We start from the raw sequence: 22335 nt of genomic DNA on the forward strand, positions 1-22335 counted from the left end.
CAGACAGCGACTAGACATAGAGAACAGACAACTGAGGCGGGGGGAGGGGAGAGAGATAAATAAAAATAAATCCTAAAAAAATAAACAAACCAACCTAAGTATTTACTGCTAAAACTTGTTTCAAGATTACTTACATTTTATTTGCTTTCTCTGGAGTTTCAAATTCTTTCCACAGACTATCGACCTCTTGAAGTTTCTTCTCATTTAGAACCTGGAATAAATATTTGAATAAATTTATTTAAATGTCCCAGAATAGGTATATGTAACTACACTCTTCAGGTACAAATGTAGATGCAAAATGAGGGTGATGGAGGGTGGGGAGTAGGAGGAAGAGATGTGATGTGGGGGCATTTTCAGGACTTGGGAGTTGTCCTGGGTGGTACTGCAGGGAGTTACTGGACATTGTATGTCCTCCCATGGCCCACTGGGTGGACTAGGGGAGAATGTAAACTATAATGTGAACCACTGACCACATGGTGCAGCAGTGCTCAGAGATGTATTCACCAAGTACAATGAATGTCCCATGATGATGGAGGAGGTTGTTATGGGAAGAGTGGGGTGAGGGGGATAAGGGGGCATATGGGGAGCTCATATTTTTTAATGTAACATTAAAAAAAATAAAGACAAAGAAATTTAAAAAAAAAAAACAAAAACAAAATGAGGGTAATGGAAGATACTTCTCTCCCTGAAATAAAGTATTTTCTTTTTTATCCAGCATAAAGTTTTGGTCAAAACAGTGATTCAACATGACAATTAACTCAAAAGGAATTCAGCTCTAGCTATGATTTTTTTGATAACCTATCTTTAAAGTGCTCCTAGTCCTTTCACAATCATCAGTAATACACAACATATTCACAGAACATTCTCAAAAGACTATTTGCTCATTTTCAATAAAAAACATCCTGCTACTGCTATGATCATCCTCACATTATGGATTTTACTAAAACAAGAACACCATCAACTAAGACATCTAGATGTAAGAAATTTTAAAATGTAAAGAAAAAAAAGAGGCACTTTTTACCCTATGAAATATAATAACATTTGGATATACATTCTCTAAGACGTTTAAAATACATGCATACTTTTAGGAATCATACTTTTAGCATTCACAGCATAGTTTCTTGGTATTGCTGGTGTAAGACGGCTTGGTGCTGCATTATATGGGTGTACTACCATTTGTGCTCTTCCTGACAGATGTTTAATTTGTTTTAAATTTGTTATTACAATGCTTCAGAAAATGCCTATGAATATATGCTTTATTTCCAAAGAAAATATTCTGGGAAGTGAAGTTAATGGATCATATATGACACACATATTTTACTTTGACAGATACTACCAAATTGCCCACAAGTGAATCTATCAGTTTTACTCTAATCAATAAAAGTTATTTTCCCATACCCTCACCAATACTCTGTGTGATGAAAGTCAACTTGACAAGTATAAGACATGGTATAAAAATCCTAAAATGTACCTGTTTCCCTCTCCATGTTTAACATCTCTGAAATTGGGAGTCTTATAATTGATGGCAGGTCAGTTTGACAATGTAATATAACGGACTCTAAAATCTGATGAAATATAGTATGTTTAGATATTATACATGTATTTTATGGAAAAAAAACACAACAGTGATAGATGCACGCCAATTTTAATTTATGACAGGTGAGTATGCAAGACAATTTTAAGATCTGTTGTGTTGTTTAAACTTAACCTCACACTTAACTGAATTAGATATATTTACAGAACCTGAAAAGTTGGTCAAAATAAACCAAACTGGAAAAACTATAAAGGAATCACAAGTAGGGAGCAACAAATGGTTGCAAAGCATACTGGTGATATTTAAAAATTATTTTAACAAAGATTAGACACAAAAAAACTACATTATTACTCCATTTACATGAAATTTATAAAAAAGACAAAACTATATAGACAGAAAGCTCACCAATGGTTGCCTATTGCTGAGATTGACTTGTAACCAAGCAGAAAGTTACTTGCTTTTTTAAGGAGGTACCAGAGATTGAACGCAGAACCTGGTACATGGGAAGCAGGCGCTCAACCACTTGAGCTACACTGGCTCCAGGAGGTTAACTTTTTCGGATGATGGAAGCATTCTAAAACTGGACGTGGAGCTTTTTCGACTATATAAATTTTACTAAAACATACTGAACTGTACACTTATAATGGTTGAATTACACATGATGTAAATTATACAATTATATAAAGCTAGAAAAAAATATTGCTTAGTAATCATGTTATATATGAACATCTGGTAGACACATCAAGAATCTCTTCCTTCCAGTTTTGAGGAAATGAAGGAATATACAATGCCATAGTACACAGCACTGTTGAATGTGGCTATTTAAAGTGAAATGATTTAAAACTAAAAATTCATTTCCTCAGTCACACTAGTCACATATAAAGTGCTCGTCACATCTGCATAGTAGTTACCCTACCGGAAAGCACAACTTTTACAAAAGGTCTGGGATGAATAAGACTTTAGGACATCTTTACCCTTATGCTGTGTGCCTTGTGACATGAGATCCAAGTTGAGTCCTTGTATTATTTTAGAAATAACTATAAGTTTCTTTTCTTTACATACTAATTTTGACTTTACACTCATATATATATAACCTTGTCACCAAACAATAAGTTTTCAAAATGTTCAATTCTTTTTTAACTTCTCTGTATATATGGATATACATGTAAGTATAACTTGGTCAGTGTATACTGGGGCATCATATAGAATTTATTTCTTACTGTGAATCAAGGTTAAAAATGTTTTGAAGAAATGTCTTAAAGCATTCTCATCAGAGCATGAATTTTAAGCAACCAAAATAATTTTATACCCCAGCATTCTGGAAAAAAAAAAAAAGCTCACAAAAGGGAGCTAATAATCTTGAACTGTTTTTTTTTTTGTTTTGTTTTGTTTTGAATTTTCAAACTTTACAAGCACTCTGAACCCAACTCCTTCCCCTTCCCCCTGTGGTCCCTAATCTTCATTCTTTCTCTAGAAATATTTATACAATATAATATTTTAAATCGAGACGTATCCACACACCATATATGCACCCTTTTGAAATTTCCATTTCAGTGGTTTTCAGTCTATTCACAAAGTTATGCAACCATCACCACTAATTCCAGAACACTTAGTATGTTTATTTTTACATAAAGTAATAAGTAATAAGTGAATTCCAGGTGACAACATGTGGATCAGTATTTCAATATATTTGAGCCTGACCAGTTATTTCTCTAATTATGAGGTTATACAAACCAAAATGTAAAATTTTTTGAACTTAAAAAAATGTAACTATGAAAACTGCAACAAAATACTCAAGACTTACTTTTATGGGGCAGGATATTCTTCATGAACAGAAATCAACTAAAGGTGAATTTTTATGACCTACACCCAGAAACCAGACTATTAATTGGTAGGCCAATACCTTTCTACCTTTGGTAGGCAACTAGTTGACTGTGTAGTTGGTCCTTTTAGCATCCAATTCAGGATAGTACATACAAAAATAGTTTAATCAGAAACTCATCACCATACAACAATTCAAAATTTGACAGAGAGCAGGGGACCCGTTAATAAGTCCACACTATACTGTGTACTATTTTAAAATATATCACATCTTCACCAACACATCCCCACAATAACTTTTTCTTTTTTAATTTAAATTCAAGCTCACAGACCCTTTGTTAAGAACCCCTTAGAGAACTTTGGACATATTCAGCATTGTACGTAAGAATTTAGAAAAGACTTCAAAAAGCCAGGGAAAAACAAAATAGGCACGTTCTGGGGCTCTAAAAGAGAATAAGGTTGTTAAAAGTCCCTTAAAATTAATAATATGGAGAAAGTATATGCCGCTCAAGCAGTTGATCGCCCACCTCCCATACAGTGGAAAAATAAGCAAAGTTCCCTTTTGGTTTTTAATTATTTTACTGGCTTCCTTAAAAAATAATATTTGACGCAAAAAGTACAAATAAAAGTATATTTTCAAACGTCAGAAGTGAGGCTTACTTAGGCTTTCTGTATCCATACAACATACATAAATACAAAGGGTTATGAGTCATAACTGGACTCACACTATATATTTTATCTAAAAGTCTTTGCTTTATACAAGCATTCATAAATCTAGAATATAAGTACAAGCTTTGTTGTTCGTTGATACAATTGCAGAGCTCGGAACAGAATCTTAGAAGCGCTCAGAAGATACCTCTTTCTTCCCTACATAGGAATAGCATTGTATTGTACCAATATTCCATTGTTCGTTCATTACTGTACTGATGAACTTATAAATTAATCTCAAACTTTCCCTATTAAAACAACCAACTCTCAATCTATATTACCACCTCACATTTCTTCCACAAGTTTCAAACCTGAAATACTGGACTGGCCGATGGAAGACGACTGCATTTCTACCTCTAATAGGCATCGCAAACAGTAAAAACTCGCACTTTTTACTACCGCTCTCACAAACAAAACCTGCTTCTCTTCCAGACTTTCCCATCTGGGCAAATAGCACCACCACGCACCCACTTATTTAAAACCACACTCAATCCATCGGCCGATTCTACGAGTTTTAACTTTAAAATGTCTCTAGATATTAGTTTCCCTCCATATCAACCTTAAATCCTAGCGATTTCATCTTGTCTACATTAATGCAAAAACGTCCCTGCTTCCTTTCTTGATTTCCTGTATTCTAGTCTTCAGAAAGCAAAGTAACCTTATTAAAAGGTAAATTAAGTCAGGTGATTCCTCTGCTTAAAACCTTTTAATAATGCCTCAAAAAAACCCGAACTCCTTATCAAAACCTGCAAAACTCTCATTATATGACTCCTGCCGACCTCTCGAACCTGGCCAAAACTCTAACGCAGCTAGGAACCCCAAACGGCTGGGCCACGTGTTCACAGAATCACGCGTTTTCCTAGCCTGAACTCTTTCCCTTTCTTTCAGAGCCTGGGGATATAAAAGATACCCATGCAAATCCGAACCAATCTCGTCCTCTCCTCAGCTCTTTCCCTTCCCTCGCCTGTCCAACACCAGCACCAGCATTGTGCCCCCCGCCCACGCTGAATCTCCCACCTACCTTAAAGATGGCGTAGCCAACGGATGTTTCAAACAGCACTAACATGGTGAGGCCGAGTCAGAGTGGAGGGCGACACGACACGAGCTCCGATACCAGCGGGAAATGACCAAATTTATAGCCCCCAAAGGCCCGTAGGGCCGCAGCGGGCACAGAATTATCGCGCAAGCCACCACGCAAGGGCTCAGGCCACCCTGCCCAAACGTTCCACAGCAGACAGCACACAGAATGCTGAAATGCGCTTCTACTCTAAGGTTTCGGGGACATGTACGTCACTTCCGACAGAGTGTGTCGTTGTTTCCGGAATCTTCCCGCCGTTGGTGGCGACGGGGTCGCGAAATATCACGAGATTTCTTAGGCCCTTAAACGAGTAGCTTAGCGGCCGGTCCCTGTGGAAAGCTGAGGAGAAAGGCTTTGCTGGGTTTGTTGTTGTTTTTTTAACTCCACAAAGTAATATATTTTATTTTGACACAAATGAGAGGTCATCTCGACACCTATCTGCCTCGATCATCTGGACTTTGAGAAATGCTACCCAATGACTTAGTCTTTACTCCTGTTTATCCCCTGCATTGAAGTGAAGACCTCGGAAAGACATCATCGCTGTCAGTCTATCTGTGAGCACTCTTGGTCTTTCTCTTCTGTCTGGCAAAACTGATAATCAGCACACATATCTTTCAAATATGTATAGGCCTCTCCCTATTTTTGCTGCATTTGTAAAAATGACTGCAGGGTTGAATCGAAACCTTGCCCCTCGTCTGGTGTAAATTGTTTTCAGGAACACTTTCAGTCTCAGTGACAGGACTTAAATACGCCAATTCTTCCACTACTCAGGAGTCCAGTAGTAAAATTTCCTTTCTCACTTCTCAGGCCCTATGTGCAGATTGTCTGTAAGCATTAAACAGTAACCTACTCAAAGTTACAGAGCACAAGGTGATGTGATTTTCGCCAACAGCTCTGAAATCTGGGAACAAGATAAATGAAAGTAGCGGTTTGAGTAATAAAAAAGATGAAAGTGGGATAAAGTCAATGGACAGGGGAATCTAGGGTGCAGACAAAAGCATGATTAATTATAGTCATAGGACCGGTATGGTCAGGAGTCAAGAGAAAAGAAAATGGCTATACTGGGAGAGGGGGTGCAGTGGGGAAATTGATGAGGTGGAAGCACAGAGTCTTTGTCATGTTATTTCCATTCATAATATGTTCCTGTTTAGTCTCCATAAAGGAGTGCCGTCTGTTACAGAGTGGAGTCTGTATCTTACACTTACTGTGTCCATACAAGGACTCACACTATGCTAATCATAAAGTGGACTTTAATTAATTAGTTACTAAATGTATAATGAATGTCTGCAGGAAGTAAAATCATTTGCCTTGTAACTAAAGCTTTGCTTTCTTCACCCAAAGAGAAATGAAACCAATTATTCTGTGACAAGCCTCTTTACCATGGCATCTCCTTTGTTCTTGTTATTAGGTTGGTGCCAAAGTAATTGTGGTTTTGCATTGTTGAAATTTGCTGTTTGATACTGGCATATATTCTTAAATAAATGTGGTTATGTTATACATCATTTTAATGTGCATTTCTTGCTTTCTGGGTTTTTTTGCTAATGACTTAACTACTTGCTGTTTATATTTATTTTAGACTATGGAAATAATGTTAAACAAAAAGCAAATTTGAGCCATTTTCTTATTTGAGTTCAAAATGGGTCATAAAGCAGCACAACGTCTACAATGCATTTGACCAGGAACTGCTTTCAAACATACAGTGCAGTGGTGGTTCAAGAAGTTATGCAAAGGAGATGAGAGCCTTGAGGTTGAGAAGCGTAGTGGCCGGCCACCAGAAGTTGACAATGACCAATTGAGAACAGTTATTGAAGCTGATCCTCTTACAGCAACGCAAGAAGTTGCTGAAGAATTCAGCGTTGACCATTCTATGGTGGTTAAGCATTTGAAGCAAATTGGAAACGTGGAAAAGCTCAATAAGTGGGTGCCTCAGGAGCTGACCAAAAATTAAAAATATCATTGTTTTGATGTGTCATCTTTTTTATTCTACTCAACAGCAACGAACCATTTTCTCAATCGGATTGTGACACGCAATGAAAAGTGGATTTTTTTTTTATTTCCCCCTTGCACCTTGCTTGCTGTCTGCTCTCTGTGTCCATTCGCTGCTCGTTCTTCTATGTCTGCTTGTCTCCCTTTGTTGTGTCATCTTGCTGCGCCAGCTCTCCATGGGCGTGGGCTGTCAGCTCTCCGCAGGCGTGGGCCAGCTTGCCTTATCATAAGGAGGCCCTGGGACACAAACCCAGGGCCTCCCATATGGTAGACAGGAGCCCAATAGATTGAGTCACAGTCGCTTGCCTTAAAAGTGGATTTTATACAATAACTGGCAATAACCAACTCAATGGGTAGACTGAGAAGAAGCTCTAAAGCACTTTCCAAAGCCAAACTTGTACCAAAAAAAGGTCATGGTCACTGTTTGGTTGTCTGCTGCTGGTCTGATTCACTACAGCTTTCGGAATCTGGCGAAACCGTCACATCTGAGAAGTATGCTCAGCAAATCGGTAAGTTGCACCAAAAACTGCAATGCCTGCAGCTAGCATTGGTCAACAGAAAGGGCCCAATTCTTTTCCACAACAACACATGGCGGCACGTTGCACAACTAATGCTTCAAAAGTTGAACGAATTGGGCTACGAAGTTTTGCCTTATGTGCCATATTCATCTAAACTTTCACCAACCGACTACCACTTCTTCAAGCATCTCAACAACTTTTTGCAGGGAAAATGTTTCTATAACCACCAGGATGCAGAAAATGCTTTCCAAGAGTTTGTCAAAACTCAAAGGAAGGATTTTATGCTACCGGAATAAACAAACTTATTTCTCGTTAGCAAAAATGTGTTGATTATAATGGTTCCTATTGAGCCTAGTTATAATGATTTAAAATTCATGGTCCAAAACCGTAATTCCTATTGCACCAACCTAATAATTTGGCATTTACATAATCAGCTCAGTAGAATGCATTAGTCAGGAATCCAGAGCTGACTATGATTTTGGATTTTGATCTTGGCAAATTACAGTATTTGTCTGGAAATTCCCTACTGCAAGGAAAAGCCAGAGACTCAATACTTTGTTAAAATTCCAGGTCTAGGGGAGAAAGCGCAGAGCAGTATGACAAGAATGTAGATAATCAGAGGGCCTTCTATTTTTAGGAATGGCTTAACATGGTGAAATGACAGGGACCAGAAACATGTTTCTCCTGTTATCCCTTCACCCCTAAAATGCCATCCCTGTCCCAACTAGAATAAAAATGTCATGAAAATTCACTGCTGGATGCCTAGTACTACACTAATATCCCTTACATGGTCTGATCTTTATAAATATGAGTAATGAAAGGTGAGTAAGTGAATGAATGAATGATGAGATTAAATTATTTCAAGGTGCTACTAAAGACCTCAAATGCTTTTTGAGACCTCCTGAGATTAGCAAAAAAATATCCCTTTGCTCAGAGTCCTCCTATATGCCTAGTAACACACCAGGATATACCTATTAATAGGAAATGAATATTCTGGATGATGAACAGCTGTCTATTCAACAAATATTGGTCTACTCTGTGCCAGTCATTCTTTTTAAAAAATATTTCATTTGTTTATTTTCCCCTACCCCCTCGTTGTTTGCATTTGCTGTGTCTGCTTGTTTTGTGCTGGTCTTCTCACCGGAAACCAAATCTGGGACCTCCAATGTGAGAGGGAACCACCTCCACTCCCTGCTTTTGTTGTGTCTCATTATGTTTTCCTTGTGTCTCTTGTTGCATCAGCTTGCTGCGCCTGCCCTTCACATGGTCTTGCTATCTTGCTTGTCTTCTTTAGGAGGCACCAGGCACCGAACCTGGGACCTCCGATGTAGTAGGTGAGAGCTGGATCATTTGAGCCACGTCTGCTTTGCTGTACCAGTCATTCTTAAAGGGACTAAGAATATAGTAGTGAAAAAAACATAGAAAAATCTCCTTACTTCATGTAACTTCCGTTCTAGTGAGGGGAAAAGAAAATAAGTAAAATCTAGTACATTATGTAATACTAGATGCAACAAAAAAAGATAAAGCAGGGTAGTGGTGGGAAAAGTGTTCCAGGGTAGTCAGGAAAGGCTTCACTGAGAAGATGACATTTGAGTACATGACTTTAGGAAGATAAGGGAACCAACCATCCATGAAGATACTAAGGGAAGAGCATTCCAGGCTCTTCCCCTAGCACTCCTACCAAGGTAGGAGGGGGCCAGTTAGGGTCTCAGAACAGCAGGACTAATACTGGAGTGACTATAAATGACCCTAATTTAAAATTAGTAAAGTAACATTCTCATGTATTTAACAATTGGTATGTTTGTTTTTTTCCAATGCTTGTTATATGATGTAATCCTCACAGCAACCCTAAACAGTAGATACTCTTACTATTACCCTCTTTTTCCTTCTCAGAGAAGTTAGGTAACCCACGATTACACAGCCACCCTCATTGTTCTCTTCAGAACTCCCTAGGGAATGGACAATTGATGGCGTTTCTCATGTAATTATTGAACTTCTGCCTCCAGCTCTACATTTCCTTGCTCTGGTGTCTATTAGTATTGTCATCTGTGATGGGTAGTCTTATGTATCAACTTGGCTAGGCTGTAGTACCTGGTTATTTAAGTGAACACTAATCTAGGTGTGTTGCTGTGAAGGTATTTTGTAGATGTGGTTAACATCTATAATTAACTTTAAGTAAAGGAGATTACCCTTGAAAATGTGGGTGGGCCTCATCCAATAAGTTGAAAGTCTTAGAAAAACTGAGGTTGCTGGGAGATGAAGAAATTCTACCTCAAGGCTGCAGCATCAAATCCTACCTGAGTTTCTAGTCTGCTGCCTGCCCTACAAATTTCAGACTTGCCAGCCCCCAGCATTACATAATCCAATTCCTTAATAAATATCTTTATATGTCTATATCCATCTTTCTATATGAGGAGTGTGTGTGTGTATCCTGGAGAACCATGACTCTGGAGAACTGTGACTGATACATTGTCCTGTTATGTTGACTGCCACCACTTATTGAACATAGGTACTGACCACACCTCTGCTCACCTCCAAACCACTCCCTTCAGGGGTCCTGGGCAGGCTGCACTTTTTTTTTACATGGGGCAGCTCTCCTTGCTGGACACACTCCTTGCATGTGGGGTACGCCCACATGGGGGCGCCCCTGCATGGCATGGCACTCCTTGCACATGAGAGCTCTGCGAGTGGGCCAGCTCACCACATGGGTCAGGAGAACCTGGGGATCGAACCCTGGACCCTCCTCTATGATAGGCGGACACTCTATCAGCTGAGCCACGTCCACTTCCCAATGAGTAAGTTTTGTACTTGGTGTTTCCTTTCAAACCTTGGTTCGATTTGGGTATAAATGAAAAAAGTTTTCCCCCTTCTCACAAAAGAAAGGTACCTAGACCTTGTAATGTTTTTTTACATTTCTGTATCTGTTGCTACCTCCCCCAACTTTTCACTCCCTGAAGACTATCAGAGATAAATTGGTTATAAAAATCAGTCATTTGTATGCAATCAGAAAGATATACCCTTAAAGGGTAGAAAATGTGTACAAAAAATTTTCAACTGCTTTGATATGGCTTTAGAACAAGAAATATTTATTTATGGCTTTGATTTATATAACAGCTATATGAATGAGTCTTGTGGAATGGAAATCCACATTTCCATGGAAATTAGTGGAATGAATGGAATGAAACTTGTGGAATGGAAATCCAGATAGAGTAGAAATGATTGCTTCTGACAACCAGTCTGGAGCTTCATCACCTCCTGAGAAATCGAAGAGTGCTGGGGGCATAACTCTCTTTTTTTTACCTTTCTCAAAGGAAAATAGGACAGTATCATGAAATAAATAAACTAAGACGTGAGGGAAAGCTCCACTATGGACAAGATGTTAATAAACCTTAAAGTTGTATCCCTAGAGTGATCCATAATGTGACTGAACAAGTATTACAACAGAGTGCACAATGAAATAGGGTGGGATCCAGTTATAAAATTCTTCAGAAATCCCTAGCTTGCTCCAAATTTCAATAACATTCTTCTATTGTATGAGATAATTTCTAAGCAAACATATTAGTATACTTTTGCCTATCTCCAGAAAAACTAGTTATTGACTTACCTTAAATTTAACAGAGCTCCTGTTTTTACTGGCCTAGAGAGGATTAAAAGGTACTTAATATGACATGCTTATATCTTGTCTCCTCTGATGAATCTTTTAAATATTATCCTTCTCAAATACAAACTCCAAATTCAGAATAAAACTGTTTAGATGTTGTGATGGTTAGGCTAATGTATCAACTTGGCCAGGTAATTGTACCCAGTCATTTGGTCAAGCAAACACAGGACTAATTGTGATACAAGGACATTTATGGACTTTAGTCATCAGTGAATTTATTGCGTAGATGGCTGATTACATCTACAATCAACCAAGGAGATTGCTGTTAGCATTGAGTGATGTTTTATCCAATCAGTTGAATGCTTTAAACAGGGAAGTGATTTCAGCATTCAGAGAGAATTTTCCGGCTTGACTTCAGACAGCCAGACTCCCCTGGGAAATCATCAAGGACTTTCATCCGAGTCCCTGGTTTGCTACTTGCAGGTAGAATTTGGATTTGTGCACCCCCACGGTCACATGAGAGAATTTTATAAAATCTTACACTATTTACAGATTATCCTGTTGATTCTGTTTCCAAGAGAACTCTGACTTATACAATGTCTTTTACAACTAAATGTTATTTGGAGTTTCCTAGACAGCAGGGGGATCCACAAAGATGGGCTCTTTCACCTTGTAAAGGACATTATATAATTTCTTTATTATATTATTGTATTATATATATTCATTATATTATGTTGTAATATTATATACTATTCCATAAGTATATATTACTTCTTTAACAGAAAAAAATAAACATAAGATATTAATACGTGTTTAATTATAATATACAATTACATAAATAGTATAATTACATAGCATAATTATATTTGAAATTCTTAATACAATTAAGATTAATAAATAGATTTTTAAAATTATTCCAATAATACTGTAAAAAGATTGCATGTTTCTCAAACTCAGTGTTTGAAAAGAACTGCCAAATCAAAAAGAAAAGGTCAGGAGGCAGATATGGCTGAGGTGATAGGGCCTCTGCCTACCATGTGGGAAGAGCGGGTATGATCCCTGGGGCCTCTGGTGAAAAAGAAGAAAAGAAAGCATGACTTTGCGCCAAGCCAGTGCCCATGCAGTGAGTCAGCCTGTGCAAGTGAGTCACACAGCAAGATGATGATACAACAAAAGAAAGATGCAGGGGAGAGTCAAGGTGAAGTGCAGTAGAGACCAGGAACTGAGGTGGCACAATTGACAGGGAACCTCTTTCCACATCAGACATCCCCAGGATCGAATCCCGGTGAATCCTAAAGGAGAAAGAAGAGATGAGAAGACCAAAAGAGAAATAGATACAGAAGATGACGCAGTGAATGGACACAGCAAAAACAGCAGGGTGGGGGAAGGGGAGGGGAAGGAGAAGGGAAGGGAGGGAAAGGGGAGGGAGAAGGGGGGAGGGGGATGGGGAAGAAGAAAATTTAAAAAAAAAGAAAAAGTTACTATAGGTTAATTATATATAATTAAAATAATATCAATAATTTATATGAATATGTTTCAACAATTTAGTACTTTTCAGTTTGGGTAGAAACACACTCATGTTCAGGTACAAAGACAGTGTATTAGTTTCCTATAGCTGCTTTAACAAATTACCACAAATTTAGTGGCTTATGACAACTCAAATTTATTTTCTTTAAAGTTCTGGGCGTCAGAAGTCTGAAATTGGGAAGCAATTTGGCTCAACTGATAGAGCATCCACCTACCATATGGGAGGTCCAGGGTTCAAACCCATGGCTTCCTGACCCGTGTGGTGCGCATCCCCACGTGCAGTGCTGATGTGCGCAAGGAGTGCCGTGTCATGCTGGGGTGTCTCCTGCGTACTGGAGCCCCACGCACAAGGAGTATGCCCAAGGAGAGCCGCCCTGCACTAAAAAAGCACAGCCTGCCCAGGAGTGGCGCCACACACATCAAGAACTGACACAGAAGATGACACAACAAAAAGAGACACAGATTCCCAGTGCTGCTGACAAGAATCAAAGCAGAAGAACACACAGCAAATGGACACAGAGAGCAGATGGGGGGGGGGGGGGGCGGGAGAGAAATAAATAAAAAATATATCTTTTTTAAAAAAAGCCTGAAATGGGTCTTACCAGCTAAAGGCAATGTGTCAGCAGGGCACCTAGAGTCTGGAGACCCTGGAAGGAATCCACTTCCTTGCCTTGTCTAGCTTCTAGAGGCTACCTACATTCTTTGGTATGTGGTCTTGCATTACCCCAATCACTGCTTCTGTCATCACCTCTCCTCAAATTCTGACTCTCCTTATTTTTTATTCTGATAACATGTACACAACACAAAATTTTCTTTTAATCACTTTCAAGCATAAAATTCCTTGGCATTTACATTCACAACGTTGTGCTACCATCACTGCCATCCATTACTAAAACTCCATCAACCTAAACAGAAACTTTGAACTCTTTAAACGTTGACTTCTCAATCCCCCTCTCACCCACCCTTGGTAAACTGTACTCTACTTTCTGTCCCTATGAATTTGCATATTTTAGTTTATTCATGTAAGTGAATCATATAATATCTGTCCTTTTGTGTCCAGTTTATTTCACTCAAGATGATGTCTTCAAGGTTCATCCACGTTGTAACATGTATCAGGATTTCATTCCTTTTTATGGCTGAATAAAATTCTATTGTATGTATATACTGTACTACATTTTGTTATCCATTCATCTGTTGATGGACACTTGGTTCGTTTCTACCGTTTGGCTATTGTGAATAATGCTGCTATGAACATTGACATACAAATATCTGTTCTCCTTCCTGCTTTCAATTATTTTGAATATATACCAAGAAATGGGAATGCCAGGTCATATGGTAGTTCCATAAGGACCTGGACTCAGTCTCTTGCCTCTCTCTTTCACTATTAAGGACCCTTGTGGTTATGTTGGGCCCACCCAGATAATCCAGGATTACTACCCCAATTCAAGGTCCTTAGTTTAGTAACACCTGCAGAGTCCCTTTTGCCATGTAAGGTAACATAACATAATCATAGTTTGTGGGGATTAGGGGGATGAACATTTTTTGGGGGGCCATTATTTAGTCCACCACAGACAAGCATCATAACTGTTAACAAATTGGTTGCTCTTTTTCTTTAAAAGAATCATTTTATTTATAGTTATCTGGTAATATTATGGTAATTTAAGGAAATTATCTACATTTTAAGTGATGCATTCTGAAGTATGTGGGGGTGAAATGACATGTCTGGAATTTGCTTTAAATAATTAATGAGCAGGGAGGAGGAAGTGTAAAAAATCTTGGTAATTTTTTTATCAGCATGATGTGTAATTGGGGGTGAGAAAAGACACCTGAAAGAGATATGTTTTGAGTCCTATTAGTAGATAGGAGTAATCCAAATGAAGGGAACTAGATAAGGGGTAGCATGGTCTTCTAGTCAGAGAAAGCAGCATGTCTTTCCTAAAATAATATCTTTCAAGGCGAGCAGATGTGGCTCAATCGGTTGAGTGCTGGCCTCCCACACGAAGTACCGGGTTTTGTTCCTGGTATCTCTTGAAAAAACAACAAGCAAAACAAACAAACAAAAAAAACCAACTCAGGGGAAAGTGGATGTGGCTCAAATGATTGTGCTCCTGCCTACCACATGGGTGGTCTGTGGTTTGGTTCCCAGTGTCTCCTAAAAAAGACAGGGAACAGAGGTTCCTGGTGCCTCCTAGAGAAGCAGGCAAGATAGCGAGCTGACATGATGAACAGTTGTGGCAAGCCAACGCAACAGGAGACACAGGAGGAAGAAAATAATGAGAGACACAATAAAGCAGGGAATGGAGGTGGCTTAAGTGATTAGGGGCCTCCTTTCTGCAACAGAGGTCCCAGGTTCAGTTGTCAGTGTCTCCTAAAGAATCAAAGAAGACAGACACAGCAAGTGCATACAATGAGGGGGTGGGGATAAATAAACAAATCTTAAAAAAATGAAAAAAGATAATCAGGGAAGCCAATGTGTTTCAGTGTTGAGCACCAACTTCCCACATACAAGGTCTTGAGTTTAATCCTTGGGCCCCAGTAACTCAAAAACAAAACAAAACAAACTTTTGAGGAGTTAGAAGACTCCTCCATGACCTCCATAAAGTGGACTCTATTTGTTTTGTTCTGCTTGCAGTGGAGAATTACTTTAGAGAAACTACCTAACTATGCAGTATTGACTTAATCGGTAGGTGACAGACTGCATTGAATCTGATATCAGAGGCTAAAAAGATGGTAAGTCTTTAGATGCAGTGGCACAACATTTGGCAAAACTGTTGCCTGAAGTTACTCGAGCAGCAGACCATGTGTCTATTGAGCCTGACCTGAGAGAAGGGAACAGAAAATAGAAACTTAATAGTGGTTATTTTTAGGAGTGTTTGGCAAGATATTACAAGAAAGAGATGCAACCAGGGAAGAATTAGTGTATTTGTAAGCAGAAATGGAAGGGAATAGAGTCTAGAAATTTGGGGCCTTGGAGGCGGGAAATTAAGAAAAGCTTTGAGTTTTTCCCCTTCCTCTTCTGCCTCCCCTTTCCCTTCTTTTTCCTTTTTGCCCTTCTTAAATTATTCAGTACCAAAGTCATTAGGTGGAGCCGAGAAAGTAGATGTCAACATAGTGTCACCTGGAGTGGGGTGTCAGAGCTGACTGTGGTTTGCTTAATTTGAAAACCTCTCAGGTTGTTTTGATGGGCCTTGTCTAGGGAATATTTCTCCTGCACTCTTATCTGTTGTAAGTTACTGATGGAACGAGAGTCAAGATCTCCTGGTTCAAATCCTAACTCTCTCACTTATTTGGGTGAGTTATAAATCTCTCTTGTCTCTGTTTGATCATCTATAAAATGAGGATAGTACTTGAAATGGGTTTTGGATTTCTCCTAAACTCAAAAACGATGAGCCAATAAATTCCTATTGTTTAAATCAATCTATTACATGGTATTTGGTTTGGCAGGCACAAACACTGAAAGAGTACTGTTTTAGTTTGCTAAAGGCTGCCAAGGTAATATATCAGAAATGGGTTGGCTTTTACAAAGGGGATTTACTAATTAAACTTACAGATCCAAGGCTGAAAAAAATGTCCAAATCAAATCATCAGGAGAGGCTCTTTCCCTGAAGGTAGGCTGCTGGTGATCTTGGGCTCCTGCCACATGGCAGGGCACAATGCAGTGACTGCTGGTCTCTGCCTTCTCCTCCAGGCTCTGTTGCTTTCGTCTTCTTGCTCTCACGGTGTTCTCTGCTCCTGTGGCTTTCTCTCTCCCAGGTTCCAATGATTTCGCTTCTGTCTTCTGTGACTTTTTTTCAGTTTCTGGTGGTTTCTGTGTATGTCCTTTTTTCTCAGTATATTTTTCCTATTTATATAAGACTCCAGTAAGAGGAATAAGATCCCCCTGGGCTATATCATACTGAGGTAATCTAATGAAATGGTCCTTAACTGAAGTAATCTAATCAAAGGGTCATACCTACAGTAAGTTTACACTGACAGGTATGAATTAATTCAAGAACATAAAAGCCTCAACCTACCATGAGCACTACTACTACTTTAAAGGGTTTTTGTGACTATTAAGTGAGATAATACATGTACAGTACTTGGAAGAGTGTCTGACAATCAACAAATGTTAATAATTAACATCATCATCATCACCATCATTTTGTGCCAATGACTTCCAAATCTCTTATCTTCAACCCAGATTTCTCTTAGTAGTCCAAATCATATCCAGCTGCCTTCTGGACATCTGTCCTTGGATGACTCTGGATACTGCAAACTTTTGTCTAAAACATATCAGCTACTCATTGCAAATCTGCTCCTTATCTCCAAAATTTTCTAACTTAAATTATTTCACCGTGCCCTAGTTAGTCAAAATCTACTCTGGGAACTGGAAACCGAACCTGGGGCTTCCCATGTAGGAAGGGGACACTCATCTGCATGACCCATATCTACTCCCCTGAATTAGCAAATTTTTTTCTTTTTAAAAAAATTTATTGAAATATATTATTCATACATAAATATATATAAACAATAAGTATATAGTAATAGTTGTGAATTTACAAAACAAACATACATAACATCATACAGGGCTATCATACCTCACCCTACCACCAATACCTTGCATTGTTGTGAAACATGTTTAACTAATGATTAAAGATCATTCTTGGGAAACGGACTTGGCCCAGTGGTTAGGGCGTCCGTCTACCACATGGGAGGTCCCTGGTTCAAACCCCGGGCCTCCTTGACCCGTGTGGAGCTGTCCCATGCGCAGTGCTGATGCACGCAAGGAGTGCCCTGCCACGCGGGGGTGTCCCCCATGTAGGGGAGCCCCACGCCCAAGGAATGCACCCGTAAGGAGAGCCGCCCAGCGCGAAAGAAAGTGCAGCCTGCCCAGGAATGGCGCCGCCCACACTTCCCATGGTGCTGACAACAGAAGCGGACAAAGAAACAAGACGCAGCAAATAGACACAGAAAACAGACAACTGGGGGGGGGGGGGGGAATTAAATAAATAAAGAAATCTTTTAAAAAATAAAAAAAATAGAAAATAAAGAGCATCCTCAAAATATTACTACTAACCCAAGTATCTTATATTTGGTGTATTTTTCCCCCAACCCAGCCTATTATTATTATTATTACTATATCATTTATACATGAACATACCTAAACAATAATGTATAGTAAAACTTGTGAACTTACAAAGGAAACACACATAACCTCATACAGGGATCCCATACATCACCCCTCCACCAACACCTCGCATTGTTGTGAGACATTCGTTACAAATTATGGAAAAATATTGTAAAAATCTTACTATTAACTGTAGTCTTTATCATATATTTGGTGTGTTTTCCCCCCAACACATCCAATTACTATTTTATAAATATATTTTTATGACAGAAGTTGTAAACTTACAAAACAATCATGCATATGTGCAGAATTCCCACACAACATCCCTCTATCAACACACCACACTGTAGTAGAACGTTTGTCACAGATGATGAGATAATCGTCAGATTATTACCAGGTCCATAGTATAGATTTGGCACACTTTTTCCATACTCCCCCATTATCAACACAGTACATCTTTGGCATAGATGCACAAATATTACATTTTTATTGTTTTTTTTTAAAGACTTATTTATTTCTCTCTCCTTACCCCACCCTCCCAGTTGTGTGCTCTCTGTGTCCATTCGCTGCTGTGTGTTCTTCTGTGACTGCTTCTATCCTTATCAGCAGCACTGGGAATCTGTGTTTCTTTTTGTTGTGTCATCTTGCTATGTCAGCTCTCCGTGTGTGCGGTGCCATTCTTGGGCAGGCTGCATTTTCTTTTGCACTGGGCGGCTCTCTTACGGGGCACACTCCTTGTGCATGGGGCTTCCCTATGCGGGGGACACCACTGCGTAGCACGGCACTCCTTGTGTGCATCAGCACAATGCATGGGCCAGCTCCACACGGGTCAAGGAGGCCCGGGGTTTGAACCTCAGACCTCCCATGTGGTAGGCAGATGCCCTATCCATGGGGCCAAGTCTGCTTCCCGGTAGCTAGGTAATATGATTTAAAGTCTGGCAGTGAGAGTCCTCCAACTTCACTTTTCCTTTTTAAGATGTTTCTGGCTATTCAGGATCCTTTACCCTCCCAAATAAATTTGATAATCATGTTTTCCATTTATTTAAAAAATTCTGGTGGAATTTTTATTGGATTCCATTGAATCTGTATATCAATTTGAATAGAATTGACATCCTAATGATATTTAGTCTTCCAATCCATGAGCATGGAATGTTCTTCCAATTATTTAGGTTTATTAAAATTTCTTTTGAAAGAGTTGTAATTTTCTGAGTACAAGTGCTTTACATTGTTGGTTAAGTTTATTCCAAAGTATTTGGGTTTTATCTGCCATATTTTATTTTCACCACTCTTTCAACACTTTTGGTTACTTTTATTGATATAATCTTCATTTCTAGACTCTCTTCCAAGCCTCTCTCTCCTGTCTTTTCTTTTCAGACTGTAGCACAACCTTTAGTATTTCCTGCAAAGCTGGTCTCTTGGTTATAAACTCTCTCAGTTTCTTTTAATCTGTGCATATTGTAAACCTGCCCTCATTAAAAAAAAAATTTTTATCCCCCCACCCCCTATTGTTAGAGGTCACTGTCTGCTTTCTGTGTCCATGCTATGTGCGCACTATGTCTGCTCATCTTCTCTTAAGGGGCACCGGAAACTGAACCTGGCACCTCCCATGTGGGAATGAAGCTCTCAATCACTTGAGCCACCTCAGCCCCTGATTTGTTGTGTCTCTCATTGTATTTCCTCTGTGTCTCTTTGTTGTGTCATCTTGTTGCATCAGCTCAATGTGCCTGCCTGTCATGCCAGCTTGCCTTCTCCTGGAGGCACTGGGAACTGAATGCAGCCCTCCTATGTGGTAGGTGGAAGCCCAATCACTTGAGCCACATTTGCTTCCCTTGCCCTCATTTTTGAAAGACAATCTTGCATGATGTAAGATTCTTGGCTGGAAATTTCTCTCTTTCAGTATTTAAAATATATCATACCACTGTCTTCTTGCCTCCATGGGTTCTGATGAGAAATCGGCACTTAATCTTATTGGGTATCCCTTATATGTTATGCATTACTTTTCTCTTTCTGCTCACAGAATTCTTTCAGTCTTTGGCATTTGACATTCTGATTAGTGTATCTTGGAGTTTGTCTATTCAGATTTATTTGGATGGGAGTACATTGTGCTTCTTGGACATGGATATCCATGTCCTTCAATAGGGTTGGGAAACTTTCTATCATTATTTCTTCAAATATTCCTTCTACCCCTTTTCCCTTCTCTTCTCCTTCTGGGCCACCCATGATGCATATGTTTGCATGTCTCTTGCTGTCGTTTAGTTCCCTGAGAACTTGTTCAATTCTTTCCATTCTTTTCTTCATCTGTTCTTTTGTATGTTTGCTGTCAGAAGGCATTTCTTCAAGCTCACCAAGGCTATCTTCTGCCTCCTCAAATCTGCTATTATATGATTCCAGTGTGTTTTAAATTTCATTTATTGCACCTTGCATTCCCATAAGATCTGCTATTTTTCTCTGTATGCTTTCTCTTTTTTTTTTCCCAGGAAAAAACAAAATGTAGTTTGAATATCCTAATTTCAAGTTTTGGAAGTCCTCCTTCCCTAAGGCACTGCTCAGGAGTCCCCCAGGAGGGCCATGCCTCTGGGGAACGTGCCTTGGGAATCAGGTGTTCAGCTGTGGAGCCAGTCAGATAAGGCAAGAGGGGTCACTCCAGGGCGGCCAGCTGCTTGATGCCTCAATGCACTTTCTTTGCAGTTTCTTCAAATTTTTTTCTGCTTATTGCTGGTTTCCTTTGAAATTTTGTTCTTGGTTCTTTCTTTGTCCAGTTTCAAAAATCCACCGAGTGTTAAGTCTTCCAATTGCTTCTTGACAGAAAGGAAAGCACAACCAGATGAGTGCTTTTTATGTTCCTCTATGGGGTTGCCATCTGGCTGCCAGCCTTCCAGCTCAACAGAGAAAACACTGGGCCAAGTTGGTTGGGCTCATTCTCAGTGGAACAGTGGATGAAGCTAGCCTCAGCTATCCACTCTGGGGTGCAGGCACAGCCCTCCAAGAAGGGCCAGTTCTTGAAGGTGGAGATGCGGTGATCCTTGAGGTAGAGCTGCCAGGTGGGGGGCAATGACGGGGTGCCCATTCCACTGCTGCCCATTCAGAGATTCAAATCAGGTGGTTAGTGGCACACTGTGCTCTGTATGCTTTCAAATTCTTCTTTGTGCTCATCCAATGTCTTCTTAATATCCTTAATCTCTTTAGCCATCTCATTGAATTTATTAAGGAGGTTTGTTTGAACAACTATGATTAGTTGTCTCAACTCCTTTATGTCATATCTGGAAGCTTATCTTTTTCCTTTAACTGGGCCATATCTTTCCATTTCTTGGTGTGGATTGTAATTTTTTGTTGGTGTCTTAATCATGTGGCTTAATATATGTATTTTTTCTGGATGCAGTTTCTCTCTTTAATTGAGTGTTTCTTGCCCTTTCTCCCTTGCTGGTTGTGTAGTAGGAGCCAAGGATGTAGTTGGTGTGGAGGCTCAAGCTGCCTTCATTGCCCCAGGGACCAAGGAAGCTTCTCCCAACTTTCTCCTTTGCCAGGGGAAGGGACAGAGCCACAGCCATGTGTAATAATCCAAGTTTTGCTGGCCTAGACTATAGTTGCCCAGAGAAACTGATGAGGCTTCATGTCCATTCCCTACCTGGGGCAGGGATGGCGCTGCATGTGTGAGCAGCAATCTATGCCATGTGGGTCCAAAATGACCACAGATGCCCCAGTAGACTTCTGACTATTCAGTCTGTGCCAGTCAAATATACTTGCAGTTAACCAGAGAGGCTGGTGCAGGGCCTGCCAGCCTCAACCCTGCTAGAGGTGGGGCTGAAGCCTAGGCTAGGGCTGGAGACCAGTCTGGGTGAAAGAAGCTGATCCCTACCAGCACTGTGATTTTCAGTCTGCCTGGCTTTCACTCATGCCATGGGCAGAGTCAAAAGGGAGGCTACCAGCCTCTTTCCTACTTGGACAGGTCCAAACGTCAGCTGTTCTTAGCGTTATACTTTAGCCAGTCGAATTGATTAATCAGTAGCTGAAGTCAGTGATCAACTGTCTCTTCCTCCCCTATTTTGGAAAATGGAGCTTTCAACTACAGCTACAGAATAGTTTCTGAGGTGGCTTGCACCATCAGAGAAGGATGATCACCAGCCTCCAATGTGTAGTCTGTATTTTCCCAGAGAGGCTGGCACAGGACCCCCAGCTTCCTCCATGCCTGCAGTGGGGCTGGGGCTTATGCTAGAGTTGCAATCCAATCTGGATGGAAAGAAGTTGGTCCCTACCAGCACTGTGCTTTTCAGTCTTTGCTTCCCCTTGTGCCAAGGGCAGAGTTAAAATGGCACTACCGGCCTCTATCTGAATTGACAGGTTCAAATCTTAGCCGTTCCTAGGACTATACCTCATTCTGCTGAATTTACTAATCAGCAGGTGAAGTTAGTGCCCAGCCATCTCTTCCTCCCCTGTTTTTGGGAAGTGGAGCTTCCA

General features: G+C 39.8%; 1 protein-coding gene across 2 annotated transcripts in view; it reads right to left on the reverse strand.

The window, feature by feature from the left end:
- LOC101419631 (nucleolar protein 58) overlaps positions 1-5355 on the reverse strand; it is a 34588-nt gene extending 29233 nt beyond the window's left edge. For both annotated transcript variants that reach the window (XM_012525310.4, XM_004458871.4), the window contains exons 1-2: positions 5085-5355; positions 135-211 (exon numbers count right to left, since the gene is read on the reverse strand). In XM_012525310.4, the coding sequence (XP_012380764.1) occupies positions 135-204 (70 nt within the window). In that variant the 5' untranslated portion in view covers positions 205-211; positions 5085-5355. The remainder of the gene's footprint in view (positions 1-134; positions 212-5084) is intronic.
- Between the last annotated feature and the right edge of the window lie 16980 nt (positions 5356-22335).

Source organism: Dasypus novemcinctus, chromosome 7 (genome assembly GCF_030445035.2).
Source record: "Dasypus novemcinctus isolate mDasNov1 chromosome 7, mDasNov1.1.hap2, whole genome shotgun sequence".
Classification (NCBI taxonomy): Eukaryota; Metazoa; Chordata; class Mammalia; order Cingulata; family Dasypodidae; genus Dasypus; species Dasypus novemcinctus.